The sequence below is a fragment of the Parambassis ranga genome, chromosome 21, assembly GCF_900634625.1.
Source record: "Parambassis ranga chromosome 21, fParRan2.1, whole genome shotgun sequence".
Classification (NCBI taxonomy): Eukaryota; Metazoa; Chordata; class Actinopteri; family Ambassidae; genus Parambassis; species Parambassis ranga.
This window is the reverse complement of record NC_041041.1, coordinates 18506583-18529073: the sequence shown is the minus strand read 5'-3', so window position 1 is coordinate 18529073 and position 22491 is coordinate 18506583. Positions and strand designations below refer to the sequence as shown.

At 40.6% G+C, this 22491-nt stretch overlaps 1 protein-coding gene across 3 annotated transcripts in view; it reads left to right on the top strand.

The window, feature by feature from the left end:
- adarb1b (adenosine deaminase RNA specific B1b) overlaps positions 1 to 22491 on the top strand; it is a 91754-nt gene that overhangs the window by 50414 nt on the left and 18849 nt on the right. For 2 of the 3 annotated variants that reach the window (XM_028393176.1, XM_028393178.1), the window contains one exon: positions 8304 to 8339. Coding sequence is in view for 1 of the 3 variants with exons in the window: in XM_028393175.1 (XP_028248976.1) it covers positions 5505 to 5553; positions 8304 to 8339 (85 nt within the window). In the remaining 2 variants the exon portion in view is untranslated. Of the gene's footprint in view, positions 1 to 5463; positions 5554 to 8303; positions 8340 to 22491 lie in introns of those variants that run through there. The other variant, XM_028393175.1, reaches the window with a different exon arrangement.

The following is a 22491-nucleotide window of genomic DNA, read 5'->3' as shown; positions in this document are numbered from 1 at the left end:
TTAGCGCGGCTAATAGGTGGCCACAAAAAAAAGAAATATTAAGTTCCCTCATGACATTTGACATCCTGGATATAATAAAAGTAAACAATTCTTGATTGTGTCATAATCAAATGTCAAGTAGTCATTTATCAGCTGTCATATGCCAGATCCCCACTGACTAATTTAGACTCTTTGCCTTGGTCTCTTGTGCAAATAATGTCATTTTAAGTGACGTTATTCTAACAGAAAACCTCTTAAGTAAGAGTGCGGATAATTAGGTGTCTTTCTACCTTTTTTTTCATATTTCCATGATTGTAAATGGGTGAGAGCTTTAGAATTCCATCTAACTAGTTAGTTGTATACAGTCTATACAATATATCACTGAATAATGACAATCAAGTCTATAACCCATTGATAGAGCCATTATTATGGATAATCATTGGAAATAGTTCAAAAAGGACAGGCACATTGAAAAAAACTATCTATCACAGGCCACCTTTGCCCTGTCTGATCAGGAGGGGGAAACATGAGAATCTACTAAGAGAGCTAGCAAGTAATGGAAAATATACATATAAAAGGTAAACATCTTTTCGCTGTTGTCTAAAAGAAATGTCCATAACTGCTAGTACTTCTTTACAAGATGCGGATTGGACTGAACTGCTTTAAGAACCGCTTGGAAATCTGGCAAGATGAAAGAGTGTGAGATCTCTGCCTCACAAGGTAACAGGAGAATGAAACGGAAGCCTTCAGCATTGCTACTTCAGCTGTGTGTCTCCTTTTTTGAACACTGTACATTTGTTGTAGTGGCTACAAAATTATGGATGGAAAAACAGCCTGTAGGTTAAAACTCTGCATGGTCACTAGGATGGTAGCTTTTTTGTCTGGTTTGATATCTTAATCTCTTCTAGATTATTGCTTTGATGAACTGGGTGTGACTGCCATAGCAGTCAGCTGTTTCAAACAGAAACGATAACTGTCTTCTCTAAGGAACCCCAGAAACAGAAGTTTGTACAATGTATGTAATTTAACACAGAGGGTCCAAGATCAAAAAAGGGGAAAGTGCTGAATTCGAAGTTTTAATTGTCACCACCAACACTCACCAAGTTTCTTCCATGTAGTCCTCTTAACAAAAGACCCCACAAAGCCTCTCAGCTGCGTAGGGACTAAAAATTCCTAAACTGTGGGTGATCATGCCTGCCCACATTGACTTTTCTTTGTGTGTTTGTGGGGTTTTTCTGCAGTCGTGTGTGTGTGTGTGAGTGCAGTCATTATCCTCAATGTCACACTGCATTGCAGTGCAGTAAAAAGCCTTTCAGTGTGTGTGTGTGTGTTACATAGTCAGTCCAACACTTTCAGACAAGGCTTCTGTAGGTTTGTTTTCACACTGAAATCTAAATGTCCCATTAGTTTGCCTCTGTATTTTTTCCCCCCTTTCCATTTCATTGCGTACTGTATATCTTTTCCTCGACAATTAAAAACCTTCCCGTTTCCCTCTGTGACCATCTATTTTTTTGCACTGTGGCCTCAAGTTTTCCCCTCTTTCTACGTAAAACAGGAAATGGAAGGTCGTGGTGTCAACACGGGCACCCATGCAGGTTGGAAAGATAAATTGGCTCCGATAGGAGACTCATTCGTCATAGCAGAAAATGCTGATGTGTGTGTTACAACCTGCAACATAGAGAGGGGAGAGCTGTTGGAGTGAGGAGCGAAGTACTGTGGTTTAACATGACACGAAGCAGGCTCAATATTCTGCTGCAAATTATGAGCAACTAACTTGTGTATTTGCGGGGGAGAAAGTCTCAGCTGCACTGTTTATCATCACATCAGTTTACTGCCAACACGTCCTTGAGCATCCTTTAAAGGATCCACTGCTCATTTCTGAATTACGGTGTCAGATAATTTGCATCCCCTGGTCCAAGTGTGTGTCAGACTCACATCTCACATCGGTGATCCAAATTCTTTTTTTTTTCTTCTCTTTAAAATTACATCCACATACTGCCTACCTTCATCCGAAACTTGAGCATCCAACTTTTTTTTGTCAGTGTTGCTATGACAACATGCAAATCTTTTAGGATTTCCCTTTGACATTGTTGATGTCAAAATGCTGCCTGCAGCAGCTCAGCTGAGACGGAGATGACATGAGGAACAACATGACAACTGTGGAACAAAATCAAAATAGCTCAGCTCTATTGGTATTCAGAGGGGCACCTTGTTTATACGAATTTGGAAGTTAGAAGAGGTGTAATGCTTTTTTGCCATGGCATCCCTGACAAATGTATAATGACCTCGTTCTCAGTTTAAATTGGTAATAAATATAGGTTAAACCCTGCACTTCACAAACACACTGCATAGTGAGAATAGCCTTTGTAGCTCGCAGTCTGCTGCCCTTCTCTCACCCTTCCTCTCATGCCGCTGGTTGGCTTTGCCCTTCAGGTGTATATCTTGCCAGAGACATGAGCACAGAGCTGCCCATTGTTCTTGTATACTTACAGCACACACACACATACACACACATACACCACTGCTGGTCAAGCGCCAGCCCAAAAAAAAACCCTCAAAGCCACAGGCAGTGGAGCGGATATGACCCAGGCAGAGAGCTGCAGAGCTGGTTAAGGAAGGGGACCACACCCAGGAGTGGGAGCTGATGGCAGACTTGGGAACCAAAGCCAACTCCCATAGGAAGAATTAAGTCATTCCTATTTACAGTCTTTCTATTTAGAACAGAATCACACTTTTGTTTAGGTAGATGAATGGTAAAATATAGAAGCTGATAACAAATGATGTAAAATAAGCAATGTGGTTGCCGAAATAAAGTGGATAATCAGATATTTGGAAGCTTTCTGGAGTCACAGGATTACTTTGGCAGTCTGGTATGTTTATAGATAATTTGTGTGGTGCTATGTGCACGTGAGTGTGTCTGTTGCCTTGTGTGTATATTCCCTCACATTAGAGTCTAATTTTAGAAAAGGCAGCCACCTCCTTGTTTGGCTTGTGTTTCTCACTTCTCTCTCTTTTCTCACACTGACAATAAATGGTGTTCGCATCAGGGAAATATTTCTGTCTTTCACGGACACCACACCGGAATCATACAGCCTGGTGATATCTGGCAAAAAAGGCTTGAATGCTCGGTGCTAATTTAGACGAACCAGTTTTAATAAGCCTCTGCGCTGCGATGGCCATGGAGCCACCTGTCTGTCCTTAATGCAATCTATATTCAAAGAATGCCTTTACAAGATTTTATTTGAAATTAAATTCACCTGGACTTAAGGATAAACTGATTACTTTTTGCTGGTTAAAGCTCATTGGTTTATGCTTGTCTTAAACAAAGTAAATATAATGAAACCCTGTGGAATGTCTCTACAAATATGGCATAAAGGTCCACATGAAGACAACCTGATGATTTAGGTAGTTTAAGGTCATGTTCTAAACAGAATCTCAGTAATTTTTGTTCAACTTTAGTGTAAATGTTCTACCTCAGAAAAAAATCAAATCAATATATATATATATATATATATATATATATATATATATATATATATATATATATATGCTCAAGGGTCAAAGGTTGTGGTCATGGTCATCCTAACTTCAGAAACCATGCTTTGAGAGGGGTAGTGATGGATCCAGACTCTGTTGTTTCCAATGGGACATGATTGTAACCACAAATTATCTGGTTGCCTTATAATTAACCAAACCAGATACTGGACCTATTTGTCCCAAGCCTCCTGTCTGAGCATTCTGTAATTGTATCATTCAGATGAACAAATGAGGAGCATGTTAGTTTGGTTGTCTGTGTACCTCTTTTTCTTATGAGATTTGGCACAACTCATTTTGTGATGCTAAATAGAGCAACTGGTTGTGTATATATCTCATTTTAGCAAAGAAAAATACACAATATATGGACATATTGTTCCCATTCAATGTCATCTTTTGTCACTACTCACTCTCTCTGTTGGTGATGGTGTAGAGGCCGTGTGGTTTCTCTGATGCACACGGAGCTGCCAGCTGCTTCGTCACCAGCCTTAGTGGAGCCTCAACAGGAGGGCACAATAAATATGAAAGTTCACACTGCCCCCCTGCAGATTCAGCATCCTTTTGTATTGCTCTAACCAAGCAACACATGACAGGACATGATCCCTCACCGGCATTCCCCGCACTACCAGTCGAACACAGCTAACGATAAAAGTACTGGAGCCTGCAGGGACCATAAATCTCAGCACTTAAATATAGAACTAGAAATGTATAGTAACTTCCTTACCCTTGCATTGTGAATTCTACCATCACATAAATGCTTACAGCACTGAAACACACAGTCCACTGAGGCTTCTCCACAGAATCCTTTGCTGTTGTGGAGCTGAATACAAAAAGTACTAAAAGACAATGATCTATGCATAAAGCCTTTGTTTTTAACTAAAAGCCTGAAAACAGTTAAAGTGTACAGGCAGATATTCAAATATTCTTTAACAAGTTAAGTGCATCGCGTATGTGGGCAGGTTTTTGGCTTCAGATTTCAAAAAGGAGAACAGCATGACTTTTTTAGAGTCATCTTGTGCGTGCACAGTTTGTGCTCGATATGATACATTCTCTTAGTCAGCACCTTCTGCTGTAGCCTGTGCCTCATATGTGTCATTTTTTCTTACACTTCCACATTCGCACTGACACCTGGGACAGTGCAGTTCAAAATAAATATCATATTTACTAACAGATGTGACTTTTCTATAAGGTAAGAGATAAAGCAGCAGAACAGTACACAGAGAGCTGGATTGAAATATGCAAACAAACAAACATCAGCAATGTATCATGATGTTTATAATCTTGTAGCAGTGCTGCCCTCTGCTGGACCAGCGGAGGTAAAACAAAAACATTGCCTGACAATCACACAGTTCCATGGAGAAATGCTGGACATGGTGGTCCAGCCACACACACACACACACACACACACACACACACTATCAATCACAATACAATCACATACAGTTAATTAAATGCCTCAATCAAAACTGTGTCCCTGTGTGTGTGAGGGGGAAAAAGGTAGGTCAGAGGGAGGGGTTGTGCTTTAATGGCTTATCAGGACCCTGGGTAGCCTGTGTGTGTGTGTCTGTAGCCAGTGGTTACTGAACCACTGGCCTAATTTTTGGCTGGAGAACAAGAGTCGAGGTTTACAGTCACGCACCCCTGCCATCACGCGAATTTGACTGACACTGTCTCTCTTTCATAATCCTTTTCTTTCATAATCAGCCCGTTCAGGCTTTATTGTTGTCCAGTTTTATATCACAAAGCTTTTGTTTTAGTTTTTTTTTTTTGATCAGCCCTGTCAAGCTGAACAACCCTACACACACCTATACTGCCTCCCTCCACCCTAGTGTTCAAAGAGCTAAGAGGAGCTCCGCAAAGACTCTCCCCGTCTGTCTCTACTAATCTCTCACACACAATCTCTCTCTCTCTCTCTCTCTCTTTCTTGCCAAACTCCGCACAAGATGAAGTTCAGAGTGTTGAGTGTAGCAACGTGACTTCCTCACAAGGCAATGAAACTCCTCTCCAGCCTGGACATTTTTCATCTGCCTTCATATTCAGGTATTTTGGCGCAGCAGGACACACTTGTGAATATTTTTTTTAGCACGAAAACTTTACTTTTTAAAAGGGTAAAAAATATAAATATTCTTTAAAAAAAAATCCTCAGCATCTAAGGGCACTGTGAGGTTTGTTTTTTTTTCGGTCCTTTTACAGTTGTTGGCCAGCTTGTTAGTTTTATTTTTTGCTTGCTTTGAACTAGCTTGTTAGCTACAGATGATGTGCTCCTCCAAATCTTTATTTAGGCATGCTGATGAATGCAAATGAGAATTAATGTAGTGTATAAGTAAGAGCTTCAACATGCCATCTGACCCATTTTGGGATGTCTCGCCTTATTAGTGTTTACGATGCAGCACAATGCATTTCGGCGCATTTTTGTATAGTTTGATAATAATTTAACATAAGTTAACACGTAAAGCTTACAGCTAGTGACTCCATCACAGTCCATCAGCGACACTAATACCAAAAAACCTCTTTAAAATGCTACATCCCAGGAACTGGCTCTTAAATTCAAATGAACAGCTTTAGGAAAAAAAAGAAAAGGCTCCCACTGACTATATTTAGAGCTTTTTGCTTTTTCCTTGAATGTGAGTACATCCATGGACCAACAGATGGGCTCACCACAGTAGCTTGGATTTCCTCCCTGTAAAAACGGTTTAAGAGGTTGTTTTTGTCAATGATTGTGTTTCTCTGTCAAACCACGGCAAAGGCCACCAGGAGTTTAGCTGTTATTTGAGTCCGGAATGTCTTTAAATTCAGTTTGTATAACCACACAAGTGCTGGCTGCATAACCGCAGCCTCTTTCCCCTTGTCCATTCAGTAAGTGCTGAAAATGCCAGGAGAAGGGGGGAGAGAGGGAGAGAGAGAGAGAGCGAGCACACTGTGGAACATCATGTGCCTCTCTGGGGTCTATTCTCGCCTGTCTGCAGCTTTTGCACAGTCTCTATAAATTAAAGTACTAAAGGAAGTGGACTGACTTACCCGTCTCCCTTTCAGAAACAAAGCAAAACACTAAACAGTCGCCCAGCCAAGGCAGTTGTGGTGAAACTTGGCCAGCTGTAGTTATGGTTGGCTTGTACACAGAAGCATGAATGAATTTGCGTCTGGAGTGTATTTACGCTCACCAGTCTTCTTTCACATGCTGACTTCTCGGCTCCACAATCCTTATCCAAACTCTGCTGGCTGGCCCTCGGTTTTCTTGTGCTAACCATCTGCCTGTTTTCCTCTAGCTTTCTTTCTTTCTGCTCAGTTTAACGTCCACTTAACAACCTCCAAAAGTGATATCAAGCAGGGGGAGGGCCCTGACCTTAATTTTAGTTTTTTTGTTTTTTGGCTGTTTTACAGTCACACAGAGATGGTGACATGCTGGCACCCATGGAATAGTGTGTATACATTTGTTACAGTATCTATCTTTTTCATGCAATAAATAGTGGATTCTTGTTCTTTATTGCAACAGTTCAAATTTTTCAAGATTCCTCATAGAAATCCAGAGTCTTAAAAAGCAGTTAAGGCTAAATAGTATCCAGTAAAACCTCATATTAAACGGGAAGAAAGCTCAAGCAGAGGTAGGCGCATGTGGGCCTACCTGCTGATGAGAATGGCGGGAAGCAGATCAGGAACATAAACATCAACACAAGTGGTGAGGGAAGTAGGTGTGCTGCCAGTGCTGCAGCACCCCCTGGTGGCAATACTTTATAATCGCATGACAATAAAAATATATAAATATCTTTGTTGTTTCTGTTCCACGACATGTTTGGGCTGTGGGATGAATTTCATCTTTAATGTGTTTGGCCAATCAGATTTGTCTTCTTGACGCCACAGCCTAGCATGCACGCACACTCAGCCACAACTAACGAACGTCTCAATTCATCTGCAGGCCCAGTATGTAGCTATGATGATTGCTTTACATAATGGTTTATGTTGCCCCCTGGCCTAGCCTGTTTAATATGGATCATGACTTTAATAGGTTATAATCAGAGTCATAATGAAAGTTAAAATATTAATATTAGATGTATCATCAGCAGAGTAGATATTAGTCATAACAGTTTGCTATAAATGGAGAAAACACCGGGCAGGACAGTGGTGTCAGGGATAGTTTGGATTTATAGCTTTAGATTTGTTAGCACCCTGGAAACACTGTGCCATTGTTTACATTAGTTTTCTCATTATTGTACAGAATATAAAATTGGAAAAGTGTAAGTTTGGATTGCTTCATCTTTCCAGCCCATGTAGTCTAGTGGTATTTGTAGTTGCCATTTTTGAGAAAGTACATGCAGATCTCGGTGTAGATGATGACCTTCCTACAGTACTGAGCTGAACACGTAGACACCACAGACACGCTGCAACCCCAAAACATATAAATGAGGCATAGCATTCGGGCCAATTATGTTCTGGAATGACATGTTTATTTAATCTTTTTGGGTTATTATGGTGTAGATAAAAGATCTGTGTACAAAATGTCCTGAAAAACACCAGGACATAGCTCTCTGTGGCTTTTTGTGTGGACCAAATAAAATGTTGACAAAGAAAGTCACAGTTTTACATGTTCCTACAGTTCCTTTGTAATAAACAATGTCTGTGGCATTCAGTCAGATTTTGAAACACTTCATACAGTGAAAATAAAATGCATACTTTTATTTATACCATAAAATCTCCAGTTTTATTAGAGTGTGAATTACAGATTTTTAAAAGCAGCTTCTAATTCAGCCAACGTATCTGCTGTTAACTCAGAACTGTCTCTTTCTTTCCATCAGGTTTTTCCAATCACAGACATCACACCACAGCCAGAGGTGAGTTTTTATTCTTCTACTTTTCCCATGTGTTTTCTCTGTAAACAATAGCTTAATAGACTTTTCGTAAGCAAACCAGTTGGTTGCTTAAAAGGTTTTTTTTTTTTTACATATAGGCCAGCATAGATGCAATTACAGAAAATCACCACTAGAGGGAGGCAGAGTATTTCTGTCTCAGTCGCCTCTGTGGTTGCTGGGATTCCTTTTTTAGGAGGGAACATGAACGTGTGTGTGTGTGTGTGTGTGCATGTATGTGTGAGAGAGAGAGATCATTGGAGATGTATTCAGTGTACATGCTTTTAATGCATAGCTAGAGGGATCTGAGCTGCCGTCGTTCAGCACAGAAAGCCATTATAAACTAACAAGCAGCCGCAGGAAGTTCTGTGTGGATTAGGCTTCAGCTTTTCATAGATGTCAGGTACTTTGAGATGGGATTAGACCGAGTTTTTTCTCCTGCTCCGTGCATTAAATTTTAGCCATCAGAAAACAAGAGTCTCTCCCCACAGCTAGTCCCCTCCTTCTTTTTCTACTCCATCGCCTCCCCTCTCTGACTACTGATAGGGCAGACATGGAGTCAACAGAGGAGAGAAGCAGCGAGAGGAGGAGGAGGAGACGGAGGGAGGGAGGGATGGGGAGAGAGTTCAGATATGAGGGAAGGACTAAAGTAGAAACAAGGAAACGCTGCAGGTGTGTGGAGTTGAGCATTCAGCATGTCATTAGCTTAACAACACGAACGGTGCAAGAGCTGTCAGGAGTGGACAGGTGGACTATGAGTTCACAGTGAGATTCCAAGCAGCTCAAGTTTGATTCGGTGCAGGTTAGTTTCTGAGTTAGAGAGCAGTTTAGTTTATCTTATAGCTGAGTCTGAGTACGGACCAAGCCATGGCCCTTCTCACCAACGGGGCGCAGAATCTGGGCTCCTATTACTGCCTGATCCGACGCAGGTTCAAGAGGAGGCGCAAGAAACGCTCTGAACGCAAAGGTAACCTCTCAGAGTGAAAGTTCAGACTGATGCTGAGCTGGAAGAAGCAGCAGTGCAACCACTGGATGTTTCTGCATGTGTTAGGGTGTCTGTTTGATTTTTATTTCACTTCAGCCAGTTCATTTAATGTTTTCTGCACATGAACACAAATTTAGGAAATTCTTCGTGTTGCAACAATTCTGTTGATATTTTACCACAAATGTTTAGCTACTAACAATTGCAAGTATTGATTGAATGTTTGGCTTTGTCTCTTACGTTCTTATTCTAGAAAATAACATTTTGAAATAATATGATAGCAAAAATATTTAGTCAACTTTCTTTTACTTTGATTTAAAATCAAATATTACACTTGTATCACCTTTAAAAAACTAGCAGTTTTGGACCTGTGTTCTTACATAATTCAGCACAGAAGGGTTTTGAATCTTAATCTTTGTTATGGATTTTTATCCCTCATCAACAGCAAACAATATAAAAATGAGATTTGTTCATGCATTTTTCATGCTTTTTTTCTGTAGTCATTGCCTGATAAAAAAAAATCCAAAGATTCTTGTTTGCCAAAGTGCCGTAGATTTACAGATTATTTTTTTCTTTAAATATTGATTTGTATTTAAAGTGGAGATTTGGTTTCCTCTCTCTCTCTCTCTCTCTCTCTCTGAGTAAGATGGGTCTGTGTCTGTGTGTAATTGAAGTGGAGTGACGGGAGCCCCACAGAGCCTATAAGCTTTTCTCTCCTGAGTTTGCTGCTCTGCTCTGGGGATTAGCCTAACAGCAAAGGTAGTAATTACTTAGGTGGCCACAGCTCACTGGCAGTATTAGCCATGTCTCAGCCCACATGCTTTGACACCCACCACCCTCTGTAACCCCTCCCGCTCCACCCCGCTCCCCTCCTCAACTCTACTTCATTCACTCAAGTAAATCCACCACTGCTGATGCTGCATTTCTCAGCTTCCGATTTGCACGCCTGAGCCCTTGCTCACTCAGAAAAGTGACTACGTCCATCAGTATTATACAGGTCTGTTTCCCGCCTTTTCACTCTCCCTTATCATCATAGGGAATGAAAGTGGCACTTTTTCACCATGCTGAGAAAAGTGATGACTAAGCAGGACTTTAGGCCAGTGTTGTTCTGCTTCTACTCTCTAAAGTCAGCTTTAAAAAGCCAGGCACTGAAAGCCTCCTGATAAGTTGCTTAGTACTCGAGTTCCTCAGAGAGCCTGCTGGGGTTAGCGGCTAATGCTAGTCGAGATGATGAGGTCACATACTTAAGACAATCATTTGACACAGACTCAGAGAAGTCTTCGCTCGCTTTCCTTGACAGTGAGGGCCGACTCAGCCCAGCACCGCTGGACGGGACATTCCATTAAGTGTAGATCAGTGTCTTCCACAAGGACACTTCAGCGTGTCGATGCAGGGGTTGACTAGGGTCATCTGTGAAAGAAGGCTTCTGTCTTCAAGCACTAATCCACTCTGCGGTCCTAAACAGAATTTATATTTATCTACTTTGGACTTCATTATCGGCTTATTTGGAGAATGGGTTTTTAGTATATCTAGTGTCTACAGACAAGCCCCCCCCCCTAAATCCAACACATGTTGTGTTCAAGTTTCACTTAAAGCCTGTGACAGTGAGCCAGCATGCATGTTGCTAGGATCTTGAAGATAAAATGAACATAACATACACACAATATAAACATTAACTGTGCCTTTTTAGGACATGAATGCATGAATGCCTGATGGGTTAGTGCTAGCTGCTTTGGCATGTAAAGTGCCAACGCAGCTAGCACTAACCCATCAGGGGCCATGGCCATGGGTTCATGTAGCTATGCTCACCCCCAGGATTGTGTGAATAAGTGCATTTATTTCCTTACATCTGGGATGAAAAATGGCAGAGAAGTTTGTTGCAGAGAAAATAGCCATTAACCCAAGCCAGGATATTTTATTTATTTTTTATACCTAACCAAGTGGCTAAAGGCCTTAACAAACACTGTTTAAAAAGAAAAGTAACTGTTCAAGTACTTCAACTAAAACCATTGCGATATTATATATGAGGACATCCTTTGTTCTTCTGTTGTTGTGATGTGCTGAATGAGCAACAAAACTAATAATATTATATACATCAAAATATGTGTAAATAGCTGTATGAAGTAAAAAAAAAAGTGATTTCATATAAATGACAGTTATTATGTCTTAAAGTGCATTTATCTGCGTTGTTGTTCTGTTATGGCTCACTGAAACACCCCTGCCTTTTTTCATGTCTTCTCATTGTTCTTATTGCTTACAGTTTATCTTTTGGGTTTGTGTTATAATTATATTAGCCTAATAGTAGTTAAAATGTTGTTTATGTCGTTTTGAGATTAAACTGTAATTCAATGCTGCAGTTGGATACCCTGCAGAGCCGCTATATACTGATGGAATAACCATGTAATTATGTTTTTTTTCACATTTGCATTGTAAGTGAATTACCACAAAGCGCACAGTGACTTTCAAAATGCTGAACTTAAGCATATCTTCCAAGTGATGAGTTCTTCAATGCATCTCTCATAAATGTGCCAAGCCATGACACTCCAGACGATGCTTTCCAATGGGCCGTATATGAAATATGGAAAATGGGGAACAGAGGCCTTTTCTGCCATGCCAGCAAATTCTCCAAAATGAGCTTTTGCAACTTGAATAGGGGGGAGGTAGAGAGAGAAGGGGGGGGGGATCTGCACTGCCTGACGCCTACAATCCATCGCCATGCTGGAGAGTTTTCAGACTAACCTTCCTTCCTCTTCTTTCCCTACCTTTCTTTTACCTTTTAATGCACTTATTCATATATTCATAGACTCCTAAAATGATTTAGCAATTATCACCACTATTTGTAAAACACAATACTAAATAATGTTTCTTAATGATTTTTTTTTTTTGCTGTTTCCCTTTAGAATTCTCTAAGCTGCAGCACATGGGCGCAAAAACAGATTTACAGCCTCTGGGGGGAAAAAAAAGCTCAGACAAACCGATTAACATTTGACAACAGTAACAAAGGAAATCAAATAGAAAACATGGTCACATTGATTTACCTAACAACGACAACAAGAAAAACTGTTGATTATGAACAGCGCCTCATTTAGCACCACAAACACCAGCGGCACTCTGTCATGATAAGAAATGAGTTGTGTCTGCCTGTCTCAATGTAATTAGCTTTGATTAGCATGCTGCTAATGACTGTAACAGACTGACGAAGGGGGAGGGATGGGGAGGGGGGGAAGAACGAGAACGAGACTGCACAAACTGCGGAGGTGCGTTTAAATGGCAGGGAGACTCTTGGAACCCCGAGAGATGTATATGCAGGGATTTGTGTCGGCTCCCTTCATCACCACAGAGATAAGCTTCATTAGTGTGGATTCAGTGTCTCTGTAGATTCAAATGCATATGGATGTTGAAATGTTTTGCTCCTGCAGCTTCTGCTTTTCATGTCATAGGTGTAGAGGAATTACTTTTGAGGTAATGGAACAAGACATGATCAAGATTAGATTTTCCCAACAAATTTGTATATGGAGGCCTTTTCGTACGATGCAGGACTTCATCTTATATGTTAGATTCTTGCCACACAAAGAGCTAAATCACAGATCATATTGCTTTTTTGGAACGTAGCGCAGCCTCCCCGTCTGCACATCTGTCCTTCCCCCTCCGTCCTTTTTCCCCGCAACATTTGTCCTTTCCTAGGGTGCACGAACACTTTCTCCCCTCCCTCTGTCAGCTGTCAGGAACTTTTTCATCCGGCAGAGGTTTCCCAATCTGTCCTCTCCCAGCTGTCCATCAAAAGCTACCTCCACACCTGACAACAGCACGAGGCACAAGGTGTGAAATCCAGCTCCTATACGACAGCGTCGAACACACGAGCACACACACACACAAATCTACATGGATCTATTCATGTCCTTGCCACAGCATTTATTTTTATTTAGACCTCCCCCAACCGAATGCGCACACACACACAAAAACACACACAAGCATACACACATCTCTCCCAGAGCCCAGCGCGTCTAGCCTGGCCTTGAATGTGACAAGATGAGTAAGGTGTGAGCACCCTGGGCATCCAGGCGAGGAGGAAAGAAGGACAGAGGAGAGGACTGTGTGGACAGAGAGGAGTCAAGGGAAAGAGGACCATGCATGTAAGGGTGTGTAGGATGTTCTAACTCCCTTAAAGGCATTAGTTTTCACCTGTGATGAAGACTTTGGAAGATTAGGGTACTCATAGTTCATAGTTTTAACACCATTCATGGAAACGTTTGTTCAGCACACCAACTCTATTGTATAACTGTGGATAAATGTGAAGTTTCCAGGAGTCCCCCTACCTGTGTGCACTGTTGGATACTTGAACATTGAGCACAGCATTGGTGGTCCTTCGTGAGCCGGGAATGCTCACACACCCACACTTCCCAACACACTAAAACATACACTCTTTTCCCCACAGGCACTCGGTGCCTTATGCTGCGTCATAAATCAGAGCTGTCAAATAGATTTTACAGCTCCTAGTGAAAGGAAGAGAGGCAGCCACCCAACAACCTTGAAAAGATGGAAGAAAGCAAAAGTAGAGAGTTTTATTATTATCAAAGCTGATACCTGGACCTGGGGAATGACAGTTACTCATATGACAGACAGGCAGTAAGTTTTCAGTGGGGTGTGTATGGTCTATATGATAAATTGCATGGTTTATTGTGTCTTAGGGAGGCTTGGGTTTGCTATTACAAGCTAATTTGACTCTCTCACATTGGTGCACGTTGTAATTAAACAATGCAGTAGAGCTGTCAGAATACAGAACAAGCTGATGTGTAAATAAAGACTGCTACCATTTAAAATGTAATAATTGTTATTGTTGTGTTTTAGAAAATTGACAAAGTCAAATTTGTATTTGACTTGTCACATTGTTTTTAAACCACTGGTTTGATTCTTATATATATCATAAAAACGTGTAGGGTTAGTCACAAGACTGTTTCAAACCACTGCTCCACACCTGCTGTCTATGGCGGGTCATGAGAAATATATCTACGATGTTCGTATTGGGGATGTCAAAATATACAACTACCATGATCATGAGGATTCACAGTAACAATTTTATTAATAATTACTGCAGGACAAAAAGTCATACTTGTATGTAACTATGACTCAGCCAGCCATACTGACATGGCTTTCTCCTATCAAATTACCCAGTACCCTAGACAATTTTGAGGCAGCTTGCGACCAGCACTCATGTGCTATATAACCACCTTATGCAAAGGGGATAGAACTGATTTAACATGCAATTTCAGTATGCATATATCTGTGTATATAGCTAGTCAGTCAACTGAGAATTATTCAACATTCTATGATGATATGTTCATATATCCATACACATATACTGTATGTGTTCTGTCAGCTCTGCAGATTCATTTGAGTCTTATCTAAAACTTCAGAGGGAAAGAGAAAGCCCAATTTTTATTGTGTGTCCATCATTGGGTTCCTTCCTCATTCAAGCGTGTAAATTCACTGATTGGAGCAGCCTTCATAGGATGTCAATGTCCGAATGGCTGCCTCTTAATATGCAGAGCGGAGGAAAGCATGTACATCCAACAGTAGGGGCTCAGAAGGCAAATCACTTCTGGCAGCCTAATTCACTGGTCATTAGAAGGGCCAAATTGAATAATGGACTCTAAGTTAAGGTGTGCATGAGGTGGATGAGTGCTCATGTGTAAGTGTGTCTGATGAGGCAGGGGAGGGCCATGTTAGGTGAGACCGACTGCGGCCCCCTTACCTTGGCCCATCAGTTTCAATCAGTCAGCGCGACAGGCGCTCCCCCTTTCTGCCATGACCCCTCTCCATTAGGCCACCGGCGCCCACACGTGTACTCCATTATGCTGCATTACCTGGTCAGTGCCTAGAGACATCACCTCAGGGAGTGAGAGAAGCTTCTTGGCTTTACAAAAAAAAAAAGACCAGATCCCATTTCTATTAAGATTCTTCCTCTCTCGCACTTTCTTGAGGTAATCACTGTGCTGCCAAAGCCTTATTGGGAGAAGTAATGGGATTGTAGGATGGCGACAGTAGCACTTACTTATCTAACTGCAAACATGGACACTTAAAAATGATCCCTGCATTCCTCCTTGTATCAATCCTGCTCCATTCTACTCTACTTTAAAGTTTATTCACCTCCTTTGTCCCTTCTGTCCAGTTGTTTAGGCCACAGTCTTGCTATTTTTTAATAAGACACATCACAGTATAAATGATTAAAATCTGAAAATCTTGGGACCATCTGGGCTCATTTAAGATTATCAAATGCATCCGATTGAAGTGAAAGTTGAAGTGTTCTGAGCTTAGTTTGAAAGAGCAACACATTGAGCTTCAAAAAAGCCAGCAGTGTGCTATCATTCCTGCTCTAATACTTTAATACCTACATTCTGTTGACTGGTGTAGGTCTGAAATGGGATTTGTATTTATTTTTGTTGAAATAAAGGAAGAATCAGGCAGAAATGGAATGGATAGGGGTGGTGGCGCTGCTTGGTGGGCCTATCAGTCTGTGTTAGGGCTGCTGAGAGGCCTGTCTCATAGGCGGGCTCTCCTGCACCAGCCATTTCCCATGGCCATTTGTCTCTGTCCAGTTTCTTTCCCTTGCCATGCCCAACCTTTTTTTTTCCTTTCATCTCCACCTCCCCCTCATCTTCGATTGCTCATTTTGGACTCTCAGTCTTGTTCGATCTTGCACTTTTCTCTGATTTTGTGCTTTTGCCATCACAATAACTCTAATATGTTTTCCTGCTGTTCACTATGGCTAACAAGTTGTTTTAGCAATGGAAAATAGTAACTACTAAATATAGTGATATAATGGGAAGCCTTATAATAACAGTGGCCATGTTTGTTATTAGCACAATGATGTAGGGTTTCGATTTATTTTTTTATTTTTTTTAGATCTTACTAGAAGTGTTTAACCTCATTGCCTGCTCTGATAAAAGTTTATGAGTTCTAAGTTTGGAATTTCACACCTCTCCAAGTGTTTCAAGTGCACTGATGTCTATGAGCACCGCCAATTCACTGACTCCAGCAGCACTGATACCATATACGTATTTTCAGTTTGTGCATTTGGTTGTATTATATTGATTATATACAAGTAAATAGGCGTCTTGTTCACAGCTTCTCAGTCTTCCTGTATTTTTTTTTTTTTTGGTGCAGCAGGATAAGAAAGGAAGACTTTCATTGCACTTTTCGAACTAGGAGGTCAGAAAGTCTTGTCTTTCGAGTTTCTGCAATCTGACGAGTACAACCCAATTTTCAGCATTTACACACTCTTTTGTTTCCCTTTTTTATTGCATCGACAATTAGTTTTAATAAGTGTTGTTCTTGGAGCCTGTGTTACTATATTGGCAGGGCAATGCCTCAAAATGTAGCCTCAACTTCAGACAGGCAATAAAACAAAGCTATTTTAAATCATGTAGAGTATAGCGTTGAGAAACAAAACACATCACGTAGTATCAGACATGTTGTTAATGTTATTTATTCAGCTAACTTTCAGATCTTTTTCTGTGAACGTCATACGCTTGGCAGTAACACAGATATCTAATCATTCTGGTATTCAGTTTACAATGTGTCAAACAGCTGAGAACAGGCCATATAAAGCCATCACAGGCTGATCTCTTTCTGGTTTCATTGGAGGTGGAGGTGTTGGTACCCACCTCATGCTACACTGTATCTTGTGTAGCTCAATATCATCAGCTAAGCATGTGCGCACAAAATACGTGAGAATGTATTTGTTCGTCAGGGTTAGGTCCCTTTGGCCGTAATGGACGCAGGCAGCGGCGACAGGGGCCATTTAGCTGCAGCCTCGTCCTTTTCTCCGGCCCAGCAGCTTGGGCTCGCTGCCCCCCCCCCCCCCCTCTCACTTCCCCCCCAGCCCTGCTGATGCTGGAGGGAATCATAGCCACTCACTCTGATGATTTATGACCACACCTGAAGCCAGCCTAAGAAGTTAGTGTGTGTGTGTGTGTGTGTGTATTTTTTGTGAAATTGTTGGAGGGAGGAAAAAAGTGTGTACTGTGTGTGAGAGAGAGAAAAATAAGGCTGTGATGGTAAAACAGTATGAGTGGTTTGAAGGAAACAAAAGACGGAAATTGCATGAGGGAGTTTGCAGCTTCAAGCAGAATGCTAAAATGCGAGGGTGCTGTGTTTTTATGGCTTTTGCTTACAGCTTTACATAGTAACATAGTAGAGAATATATATTATAGCTAGTTTCAAACAGCAGTGTGTGTGTGTGTGTGTGTGTTCTTGTTGTGCAGGGACACCATTATCTCTTGGCTGGACTTTATGACTTGGCCTCTCTCTCCTCTCACTCTCTCATGAACCTTGACTCTGCCAGCCTCCTGAAATGCAATCCCCCATAAAATCCATCAAATAAAAAATTCATATTGATACTCTGTGCCTCTGTTTTCCACCTTTCTCTACTCTCATCATCAGCAGTCCATAGTGATAAACGGCTGACTGTCAGATATTAAAGTCTGGAGCACAATAAAAGGTTGATTCTCTCTTTCTTCTACCAATTGGTCATGTTGTGGAGACATATTGAGAAGTCTTTTATATTTGCTTCTGTTTGTTTTTAAATACGTCAACACAAATTAATCAGAAACTATTTTGATTTAATTCTCAAATTTAAAAATGGCATTGCTAAATCCAATTTTGATAGACAAACCATAATTATAATAATAGACATTGCAAAATAATCAGCCTTGTTTTTAGCTCATTTGAGGTGAAAGACAGATTGCCTTGCCTTGGAGTTTTCTTTCTTAAGGTAACATAGCCAAATTTGAGTTAGAGCAGTGCACCTTTGAATTAGCTGTGCCACGGGGACTCGAGTGATAGTGGGTGTTTTGCGAGGGCCGTGCCCATTTTTCCACTCTTAACTCCCAGCTGAGCTTCTGTATTGGTCCATTACCCAGCAAGTCCTGGCATTCTCCTGCAAACAACAATGGCACCACAGAGAGAGCCTGTCAGAACGAAGCAGTCAGTTAAACAGACTGCTGGCCAAGCAGGTCGTTTGGTGTGAACGCCCGGCTGCCTGATGCTGTGGACGTGAAGAAAATATGACATCTTTACGTTTTCGTCTATTAATGCTTTGAATAAAACAACTTAACATTAACAGGCAATGTATGCAGTCTTTATTGATTAGTGTCAAGTGGAATGGTTTTCAATGGACCATTAGAATTCCCCTTAAAGTTTAAACATTTAATACATTTTAATGCCACATTTACTGTAGTTGGCAGCAGCTTTAGTGTGTGTAGGTTATATGAAGAATGGTTATTAAGCTCAGTGCAGAAGGCTCTGTTCATTGCATCTGTGGCAGTGCATGATGGCACCAGAATCTAAGTGTGGCCAGAAAGGTGGAGCTAGCTAAGTGGGACCACACCCTACTCATTCAAAGTGGTCACACTCTTAAATATAACTGCAAGACTTTCATTTTACATTTTATATATATATATATATATATATATATATATATATATATATATATATATATATATATATATATATATATATATATATATATCATTTTTTTATTTTAACATGTTTGTGTATCAAATCTATAATTAAAGTGTCTAAAAAATTAATTACAATACATACTGTTTATACATTTAATCCTGCAAGTGCATTTTGCCTGCTTATGTCAATACTTTGAATTAAGTATGAATAGAAGCAGCACATTGGTGGAAATGTTTTAAAAGGGGGACATGTTAGTTAAGGCTTTTCAGTGTATGGTTCATACAGGTCACTATCAGATCGGAATTAGCAGACTTTTGACTACACAAACGCAGCCTTTCTCAAAGGAATTTCTGTCCTCTTCAACTGTTTATTCACAAGGTCTTTTTTTCTATTAGGTAACTGTTCAGCTTTCTCTTACAACATTGATGAGTTGTACTGAATACAACAAAGGTCCTCCGTCCTTTCAATGAGTTTGACTCGCTAAAGTAATGAGAGGTCATGGGTATTAAGTCAACCCAGAAGATTTAAAGTTGCAAAAGTAATTTATCTTTTCATTGACATTGAACACATATATGACCAGAATCAGGACTGACGCAGCATCTAAGGATTCTGCAGTGTTGTCACACCCTGCAGCTCTAATTTACCTTTCAAAAAAATGTCATTTTAAAGGAATTAAAAGAAAAGAACCTGTGAGAGCAACACATTTATCTTAGCTTTTTTTCCAAGGAAACAATTTATGCTCGCACATCAATTACTGTGCATTCAGGCGGTGCAATAGTCAAGCATATTTTCCTGGAAAAAGGGGTTTTTTTGTGCCTTTAAAGACACTTTCCAACATGTGTACTTCACATTATTATGAACTGCTAACATACAACAGTAGTTAAGGCCAAGAATATGAATATGATTTCTGTGATTGAAGGATCTTTGTGTCTGGTTTGCCTTTGGCAGCATGGAGATAAGGGTGTACATTGCAGTATTTAAGAAGGGATGCATGCTTTCCCCTCTGTCTGCTGGTGACAGGAGCTAAGCAGGGGCTGTTTTTAGTAGTCTGTCTCGGTCCTGTCAGTGCAGCAGCACATCAGGCTGCTAAAAGTTTGAAGGAGGAGGCTTTTGTCTTTTAATATGCTGTTAATGTAGCCTGGGTGACAGTAGCTGATTCCCTCTTTGAGCCGAAGCATTAGGCGGTGTCAGTGATGCTCCCCGTCTCCTCTGCAGACTGAAAAATTATAGGAAGCAGGAAGCCCTGAATGAATTGAAGTGATTTCATCCATCAACAAAAACAAGATGCGGCTTCTTCTGTTAAGATTTCTCTACATTTTAAGTTTTATCCAATTAAATATTTCACCTGCCTTTGTGAAATGCTTTAATGCAGTATGTTTGTTGCCTCACCTACAATGCTGTGGAGGGACCTAGCTTGATTAAAAGGTGAAATACTAGTAAAAAAGACACATTACTTACTATATAATTACATGTATCATAGCATGTAGTGAGACCAGTCAGAAGCTATGACATTGTGTGTAGACAAACACATGTAAAAGCTAAGAAACAAGCTGCAAGATGTGCCACACACTAACAAAAACAGTGTGACTAAGCATGTTAGTGAAGGCCGTGTCAGGGAGAGACAAGTGAAGCAAATGTGGAAATGCCCAAAAAAAACTGCATTTCCTTGAGAGGACACTTGAGGCTGGCGCCTCCAAAAAAAGACCTCCTTGTTAAAATGTCCATCTAAAACAGGAGAAATAAATATGTTTGCATCCTGCAACAAAAATAAGGAGGTCGAGTGCAGAGTTTTAATCGACTCTCCTACTAAGGATCCACGATCCCAAGCACTTTAAGAACCCTCACAGAGACTAGAAAAATGATGAATGAGTTGAGATGAGATTTAAGGACAGCGTAATGAAAGAGCTTCATGATGTTGTGATGTGATATTGACCATTTGCTGGGGAGAGGGAATGGGTTGTGTGCGGACTCAGCAGAATCACAGACGTGCAGGATATCATGCACAGGATAAAGCTGCAGCTCAATGGAAAATCCTGTCCACCATATAATAACGTGTTACACTAGTGCTAACACACTTGTGGCTGAGCATGAATAGAGGTTTCACCACCCTGTATTGTTTTCTGAACTATAAAGTTGACAGGTGACCTTTAGAGTCTTTTTTAGAACTTGTAGCAGAGTGATTGTGTAATTATTTTGTAATTATTAAAGGTTAGCTTTTCAGTGTTGTCCTGAAGTAATTTTGATGGAGACCCTTCCTGCACTAGCCTTCACAGACAGTTTGTTTTATACAGTATGAACCCCACAGCCCGCCAAGGGCAGACCTTTTCATCTCCTTCTGTTTTAAAGCAGATAATGATTCTCTTTTACTTGGAATAGGATTGCATTTTCTATCTCTCTCGTCTCTCTCGACTCACCTTTACTTTACCCAACCCCACCACCACCACCACCACCTCCTCCTCCTCCTCCTCTGTCAGTCGGGCCACTGCTGGTACTCCCTCCACGGTGGCGATGCTCTATCGCTCCGTCACAGCGCAAGCGAGGGATGAGAGACAAATCAAAACCACCTTATTTCCCCTCAGTCCCTCTCACCGTGCCAGATTGAATTTGAGGTTTTTCATCTTTTTTCTCATCTTTCTCTCTTCTCTGCCTCCCTTGGCGTCCACTCAGAATTACCTGGAACGGAGCCGTCTCACAACTTGATGACGCACTATCATTTATGCATGTGGAGGGAGATAGTCGCCAGCCCTTGGCTCCGGTTCCTTTGACTCACTTTAAAAATCCTCTGCTTCAGTTATGTGTGTTCAAAATGGTCAATACCAAAATCTATCGAGGATCCTGCCTTTGCCATTGCAAGTGTCTTATAAATCCTCATGTGTGCAAATGTCCAAATTAGTTTTGCATGCTTTGTTGTGATAAATGTCTGATCTTCAGAGGAATATACCGGAAAAACATCTACTTTTGAAGTTCCCTACCGCACATTTGCACATTTTTTTTTGTGTAATAGCGTGTCAGATGTAAACCATGTCACACATATTCTCTGCTGTGATGAACATGTAAATGCCTCAATAAGAAATATATAATGCCAAAAAAAAAGCTGCAACTTCCAAACATAAAGCCAATATGGACGTGCCAAAAATGTGCTGTTACTCAGGTGGCCTCTAGAGGCTGGCTGTGATAGTGACATCCGCCACAGGCCTCTATGTGAAAATGCACAATTTGTGTTGACAAATGATTGATTATTATCACACACCAAATAATCCACATTTTTGTGTTGTTTATTGATAAATTGTTTTTTTGTTTTTATAGCACCACCCTGTTTATTTGAACCGGTTGCCTACAGCAACAGTCCTGAAAAAATAACTGCTAAATTTCATGGTTAGCAGAATCAGGTATGCAACAAGGCCAGGTAAATGATATTTATTTGTGCATAACTAATTAGGTATTGACTTTTTTTGGATTAGGAGTCAGGCAGAAGCAAGGACTGTGGGCTGGAGCACGACACTTTTACCTATGGTCCAACTTTTACCTTATCTATTAACCTTTTTGTCCATCTACAGGTCAGACATATTTGTTTTGTATGTATTGTAGTGTATTGTCATCGTCAATGTGTAATAAATCAATATTTTTAATATGATACTGAAGTAAATCCAGCAATGAGCAGTACTGCTGTGGAAATAAATCATTTTCAGCTTG